General features: G+C 38.2%; 1 protein-coding gene across 1 annotated transcript in view; it reads left to right on the top strand.

Moving 5' to 3' along the window:
- Window positions 1–7,674, top strand: part of SMC5 (structural maintenance of chromosomes 5) — a 56,744-nt gene that overhangs the window by 2,686 nt on the left and 46,384 nt on the right. Inside the window, exons 3-6 of the mRNA XM_009886407.1 lie at window positions 1,989–2,130; window positions 3,298–3,350; window positions 5,608–5,770; window positions 7,497–7,631. Coding sequence (XP_009884709.1) covers window positions 1,989–2,130; window positions 3,298–3,350; window positions 5,608–5,770; window positions 7,497–7,631 — 493 coding nt within the window. The remainder of the gene's footprint in view (window positions 1–1,988; window positions 2,131–3,297; window positions 3,351–5,607; window positions 5,771–7,496; window positions 7,632–7,674) is intronic.

Consider the following 7,674-nt stretch of genomic DNA (forward strand, 5'->3'; position numbering starts at 1 on the left):
TTTTTTTTCACCCCGTGTGGTGATCGTCAAGCAGTGGAGGAGGGCAGAGTGCAGGAGATGTTCACAGGGTGGTAGGGACAGGCCTTGGGAACCATTAGTGTAAATTGTCTGTGGTGTTACCTTTTGCGTGTGCTTTCTCCAGCTACTATGTGTTGGGAATACCGTTCTGTTTGGCGCTATTATAGTTAGTAGTAGAAGTTTTCAGACCATTTTCTTATGGCTTGTATGCTGATAGCTCCATTTCAGCCTTGGAAACAGTTTTGAGTAGCATAGTTCATGGGTCACACTACGGATGTCAAATGAAGCTTCAAACACTAGTTTAAGCCTCAGCGGGAAGGGTTCAAATACTCTCGCTTCCAGAAATACATGAATTACATTATTGGCTTGTCATTAACTGCTTTCTGTTTCTTCTTTGGTGTTAGTGTCTCAGTTCCCCTCTGTGTGTTTGCTATAGTGCAGGAACAGAATGTTGAATGGTGGAGTTCATTATAAATTTGGGATGTTACCGATCATACCAGCATTAATGGTTTGTCTTGAATTTGCATGCTAGGGCTTGGTCTCTTTCTGCCATTGCTATTGCAGTAGGCATGCTGGATACACCACTGATAACAGGCTAATGTTTTTGGCTCTTGTCACTCAAGAAAGCGACTGCATGACGTATCAGTATGGAGTTCCACAAAGGGAAAGGATGCTACCCAGAGGGACCTGGACAGGCTGGAGAGGTGGGCCCAAGCCAACCTCATGCAGTTCAACAAGGCCAAGTGCAGGGTCCTGCACCTGGGTCAGGGCAACCCCAAACACAAATACAGGTTTGTGGAGAATAGATTGAGAGCAGCCCAGAGGAGAAGGACTTGGGGGTACTGGTGGATGAGAAGCTGAACATGACCCAGCAATGTGCGCTTGCAGCCCAGAAGGCCAACTGCATCCTGGGCCGCATCAAACGAAGCGTGGCCAGCAGGTCACGGGAGGTGATTCTGCCCCTCTACTCTGCTCTGGTGAGACCCCACCTGGAGTACTGCATCTAGCTCTGGAACCCCCAACATAAGAAGGACATGGACCTGCTGGAGTGAGTCCAGAGGAGGGTCTCAAAGATGATCAGAGTGCTGGAGCACGTCTTCTGTGAGGACAGGCTGAGAGAGTTGGGGTTGTTTAGCCCGGAGAAGAGAAGGCAAGGCTCTGGGGAGACCTTATCACGATCTTTCAGTTCTTAATGGGGGCCTACAGAAAAGGTGGGGAGAGACTCTTTTATCAAGGGGTATAGTGACAGGACAAGGGGTAGCAGTTTTAAACTGGAAGAGGGGAGATGTAGAATAGATACTAGGAAGAAGTTTTTCATCCTGAGGGTGGTGAGGCACTGGAACGAGTTACCCAGAGAAGCTGTGGATGCCCCATCCCTGGAATGTTCAAGGCCAGGCTGGATGGGGCTTTCAGCCTGGTCTAGTGGGAGGTGTCCCTGCCCATGGCAGTGGGGTTGGAACTCGATGATCGTGAAGGGTCCTTCCAACTCTAACCATTCTATGATCATGTGATCCTTGCAGACCTTAAGACCCAAGTACATTGTATGGGTTAGACGAGTGGAATCTCCTGTGACTGTGGTGCATCAGCAGCTGGAATTAAAGCAGACTTTACCGAATTCACTCAATTTTCTTTCTGTCTTTTTTTTTTTTTTAATATGTAAAATAATATGATGTCCTAGTAAAGTCAATAGAAATTGTCATTATGTGGCTGGATTTCATTCTTTGTAATCATTTGTTTTGAAGAAAGTTATTGTAAGTACTCTGACTAGTAGGAATGTATTCCACAGTGTTTTATTGTAGTGTTAGATTTCACTCTGAGATTTTCTTAAAAAACAGTATTGGAGGATTGAGTCTAGATTTGGTAAAATTATCTGTCATATTTAATATAATCATGAAGTGTTTTTAAGCAAGTAAATTTTTTTCAAAGTGAGATAATGTTTATAAGGTTCAAAAAATTATTGTGCTTTTCAGAACATATGATGTCTGTGAAGTACGTCCAGGACCCAATCTGAACATGATTGTAGGTGCTAATGGAACAGGAAAGTCAAGCATTGTTTGTGCCATCTGCCTGGGACTGGCTGGAAAACCTTCTTTCATAGGGCGAGCTGATAAGGTAACTATGACATTCTGTAATTTTCGTATTTAAATTGAATTTCATTAAGAAATGAAATTTCCCCAGCTGAAGCGGTGGAAAAATACTGTCTTCCTTGATTTGCTTTATTTTTATAAAAAGTAAAGTGTCCAAATTGTAGAATAATCTGGTCCAGAGACAAAGGCTTTTGCCAAAGGAATTTTGTCTTACTTAACTACTTGTTGTCTTCTCTGACTTATGAAATGGAAACACCTGAATTCTACTGGAACCTGAGTAGACTAGAGTTTATATTTCAAGATGTCTAAGCCTCCACAGTGGGGTAGGAAAATGCCACCTAGTACATAAATAATATTTGATCAGAAGTACCAACTAAAGGAGAAATAAAAATAATAAAAAAAAAGTCTAACTTAAATTTCCAAGTATATAGAAACTGTAGAAATACCATGTCCTTAATGTGTCTGAGAATTTATCTAAAAGCATGGAGTCACTGATCTTTGATTTAAATGGAAGTTGGATTGTTTTGGGTTATACTACTATTATTTTCTTTTTTTGCTCCCAAGAGATCATGTGTTGACATTACAGTAGGAAGTTTGTATTGCCAAATTTTTAAGTTTTGCTCTTGTTTTCTTGGATATCCTGGTTGGATGGAGTATATTTCAGTAGATTTTGGGAGCATGGAATCTGGATACCTAAAAGATTGTACATATTCTCTGGTTGCAGCTCAGTCTTGAGCAAATGTAAATATGGAAATTGACTGCATGGCAGCACTGTGTGTTGCTATTTTTATTGGCTTTTCATATTTATATTTTTTATGCTGTGAGAATTGGCAGTTCTACTAGTACAGATGTTTGGCAATGTCTTTCATTTGTATTGCCTTTGTCCCCTGAATTCATGAGGGCTTCTTCCTCTCTGTGGATCTTCTGATTATAAATTGTTCAGTTTTGGAGGTTGAAATTGATCAGAAATTGTTAACCTGGGGAGGAAGTTCTAATGTTGCTAGTTGGTAAGGAAGATAAGTGTCTTCCTTTATTTTTAGTTAATACACACCCAAAATAAATTTTAGGTTTTAATTGTAAGTTTTCAATAAAATATGCCATTACAGCAGCTCTGGTATATGTATTTTTGTAAGAGATAACATTTTAATACACTGTTATTTTACAATCATAATTTCTATAATTAATTTTGTAGGTTGGCCTCTTTGTAAAGCAGGGCTGCTTGAAAGGTGTAGTAGAAATTGAACTGTAAGTAGTAAAATTGTATTTCCTCATACATTTTTAATTAATTATTTCCTCACACAGTCATTCACAAAGTTGTGAAAAAAATCTGGTGTACAGAGGTCTGTCTTTAAGCTGGTGATTTATTTTTTCTTTTTTTTTTTTTTTTTTTACTCAGACTTTGAAATGTTAAGGTTAAATAGTTACCACATAAGAAATAAGCAGTTATGGCTGGTCTTGATTTGACTTTAGGAAGCATTTTACTTTGTCTTCATGTAAAAAGAGTAAATAGATAAAGATTGATGTATATGGTGTGTCTAGCTTTTGATTACATTAAAGGTTGAGATGATTCAGATATAGTCAGTACTGCCATCGTGACGTAGTGGTTGGAAATTATTTTTGAAGAAGAAAAGAAAAAAGAAGGACAAAGTCTAAATTTTGAAACCAAATATTCTGCCTTCACTTTCTTATACTGATACTGCTGCTATGAGGGACTCCTACATTCTTACTGAAAATGTCACCTACTGAAACAAATAATAAACTAAAGAAAAGTAGATCTGACTAATTCCAGCTAATGCAGTCTTCTAGGTAAGCTTTTGCAAAACAGAGCAACTGAAAATCATTTGGATTTACTCTGTAAAATTCCATGAGTAACTTGTGGTTACAGGGCAATATTACATGCTTCCTGTAAGTTTTGGTTTTGTTTTGGGTTTTTTTTGTTTGTTTTTTAACAACTAAAGAGAGAATATCCTAATAGAGTTCTTAAATGGGTGCTTTTTTGTGGAGATTTTAACATGGAGCTGCAATAGCACAGGTAGCCTTAATAAGCCTTAACCTGATCTGTTTGCCTGAACTGAATAGACCATAGAGCTAATCAACTGATTCAGAGCCTGAGTTAATTTGTCTAACAATTTGCCACCCGGATCAGATTGTATAAGAAGAAAATTGTGTTCAGGAAAAAAGATACACTGGAACAAGTCTTTGAAAAAATCCTGTCCACTTTCATTCTTGTGGGAGTGATTGAGTAAGACTTTTTTGGAGACTGGCCAAGCAATGGGTCAGGAAGTAGGATGTCGTTCACGTACATGGTGTGGTTGTTTCAACATAGATACATCCTGATGTTACTGGGGAATCTGAAGAGAGACTTGCAGTGTGTGAAGACTTAGCATTTTTACTGTTGTGGTTGCAGTGTAATCCGGTCCTTTGTCTAATTGGTAGAAAATATTTAAATGCAACATCTAGGGTGAGAGAGCAATGATGCAGAAGACTGCTTTTTGACAGGAATTTTAAAATTTTAGTTCTGTAAGCACTCACTGTCTTGATTGCATTTGGCCCTTGTATTGTAACTAAAATCAAGAGTTATAGTAGTAAAAAGTCCTTGATTTGATAAAAGAAAGGAGCATGGCTTTGTAGGTCTTTTGAAAGAAGTCTGGTATATTAAAATAAGGTAGTTGATACTTGTGAGGAAATGATCACACAGACTTCAAGAAGTAGGCTCGTATCCCTATGGCACTTAGAAGCTGCTGAATTGCTCACTTCTACTTTGAACTTTATGCTTAAGTCTCCTGAGGGACACTGTTTCCAAACCGTTATGAGCCCTTATTCTTCGTCTTTAACAATATGCTGACTGAACAGGCACTAATGGTGACCAAAATTTTGAGAGTTTATGACTATCTCATTGCTCATTTGCTATTGATGCACCTTAACCAGCCTAATTTTGAAGGTAAGTGTTAAGCTAGAGAACTAAATGGACAACTGATGCATGCTTGCTGTTCTTTAAAAGCAGAAAATTAAAACAAATTAGTATTTTTCATACTGTATGATACTATTTTTATTCCCAAATGAAATGTGTATACACAGCTTATTGATGTAGTTCTGTACACTAGCATTTTTTTTTACTTTGAAGGCATAGCGTTAATATGCACCTGCTATATACTAATTAAAATTTACTAAATTTCATATAAAAAATACACTTTTATGTAACTATTCATACCTATAACAACTTTTAAATGGCTTATACATTCAGCATGAGTATTTAACTTATGTAAATAACTTCTGAGTTAAGATTTGCAGATATTCTTGATGTTTTCCTTGTGAGATTAATTCATCATTGAAGTACTGGTTGTTTTCTGAAACACAAAGTGTGAATCTGCTGCTACTGTCCAGTTAATTTATATTAAATATTAGATGTCTTAAAGTTTTAGTACCGTAACGCTAACATACTTTGACACTTGGTAACCTTTGCACATTCTCAGAAGTGTAAACATGCCTTTTTATTCATCAGGTCTAAGACACCTGACAATATCATTATCACACGTGAGATTCAAGTGGTGAACAACACATCAGCATGGTTTATCAACAGAAAGCCAGCAACCCTGAAAACAGTAGAAGAGCAGATTGCAGCCTTAAACATCCAGGTGGACAATTTGTGCCAGTTTCTTCCTCAGGTATGAATGAATTTTGAAAGACAGTGGGTGCAAATGGTTTGGTGTGTTTTGAGAGGGTTTTGTTGCTCCTTAGCTTTTGTATCACTTCAGTGATTTAATGGGACAGCACAAAGAGTGAGAGGAATGAGGTAGGCATACTGGTGTGATGATGAAAGAAAAGAGGAACTGTGTGACCTTTAAGGCTCACTAATTGGACTTTTTTTTATCTGCTGTCAGTTGATGTTGAAGGGAAAGCTGCTGGTGTTCCCCATGTTTGTGTTTGAGTAGCAGCAGTAGCAGTGGTATCTCTCTGTCCTGTCTGTGCTGTTCTTGGGGTTTTCTTTAACAACAAATATGTAGGGAGATTTTTATAAGGTCTTGAGATCTAGCACGGCCTCTGTACCTTTACGTGAATGGTTCCTGTAGTTCTGCATCCCTGACTTTCCCAGTCAATCCCTGCACAGACTTTTCTCTGGTTTTATCCAGTCAGTTCCTCAGGGTTGGATCCTGTACTTGGTAAGTGAACAGGAAGAGTTGTCTGGTTTACTTTCTCCGAAACACAGAAAGGAGTCTTACTAAGTGACTGTACAGTTGCAACAGAGACTGTTACTAGAGCCTTTTTGGTAACGTGGGGCTCAGCAGTTTCTTGAGGAGCAGCATAAGACGCATAGATATTTAGAATCAAATTATGTAAGTGTAAAATCATCCTGATGGAAAATAGCTCCTCAAGGAGAGAGAAGATAAAGGAATACTACAAGCAGTTTCCATATCCGAATCCATGCTCAGGCATGTTAGGATTTCTGTGCAGATAACTAATTTGCCATGCAATTCCACCTTAAAAAAAAGTTATGACAGGTTCCTTCCTAAGACCTTTCCAGTTGGTGTAGATCATCAGGTATCGTAGTAAAAGGAAAACTTATCAGAGCCTAGTCAACCATGGGTTTATTGTTCTTTTCAAGGAGACGTGCATTCAAGAAGACATGCTGAAAAACAGTGAAATTTTGCAGAAGCAAATATTCTGAGGTTGTTGGGTTTTTTTCATTTACTTATTTGCAATATTTGTTTAGAGTAGAACTTTCTGTATACTCTGCCAACATAACTTTTGTATTTAAAACAGCTTTTTTTCTTTAGTACATAAATGTCAGTTCAGTGAATATTACTGTGTTGAAAATTCTGGTTTATTTGCTCTCTGCCCCTGTGGCAATGGCAAGCACACCTTTCACTCCAGTCTTGGTTTTGAGCTGTTCCTCTGCCTTGGACAGCAGCAATGCTTCCTGATACCCTTGGCTGCCAGCCTGAAGTTCTGCATTGATTAACTTCTGAATTAATCATATCATTTATACTGCGAAAGTGTAGCCTCAGCAGCCTGAGAACCAGTATTAGGAATACAGTGGAATAAAAACCTTTAATTGCCTGTACTAAACTGTCTTGTTCAGAAGGACGTTAGCCAATTCAAAAATAATGAACAAACCCATGCCATTCAACAGCTACCCTCAAAAGCTGTCAAATAGCCAAGAACAGCCATCATTCCAGAACAGCTCCAAGAAAACCACGTATGAAATCTTAAAAAAATTTAGGAGGCTTTGGTTGCTAGTCTATGAGATGGTCATCCTATGCTTAACTTCACTGGCATAGAACTGTAAGTCAGGTGATGTTCATGAAAAGTAAGTTGCAGTATTTAAATCCAGTATTACTGTGTTGCACTGTTCTAACTATTACTGGTTTTTTGTAACTTTTTATTTTGTAGGACAGAGTTGGAGAATTTGCAAAACTGAGTAAGATTGAGTTGCTTGAAGCCACTGAAAAATCCATTGGTCCTCCAGAAATGTACCGATTTCACTGTGAACTGAAAAACTTCAGAGAAAAGGAGAGAGAACTGGAGGTAAAAATGCACATTATACAGACAGAGAGCAGTGCCTGTAGGG

Source organism: Charadrius vociferus, unplaced genomic scaffold, assembly GCF_000708025.1.
Source record: "Charadrius vociferus isolate BGI_N301 unplaced genomic scaffold, ASM70802v2 scaffold505, whole genome shotgun sequence".
Taxonomy (NCBI): domain Eukaryota; kingdom Metazoa; phylum Chordata; class Aves; order Charadriiformes; family Charadriidae; genus Charadrius; species Charadrius vociferus.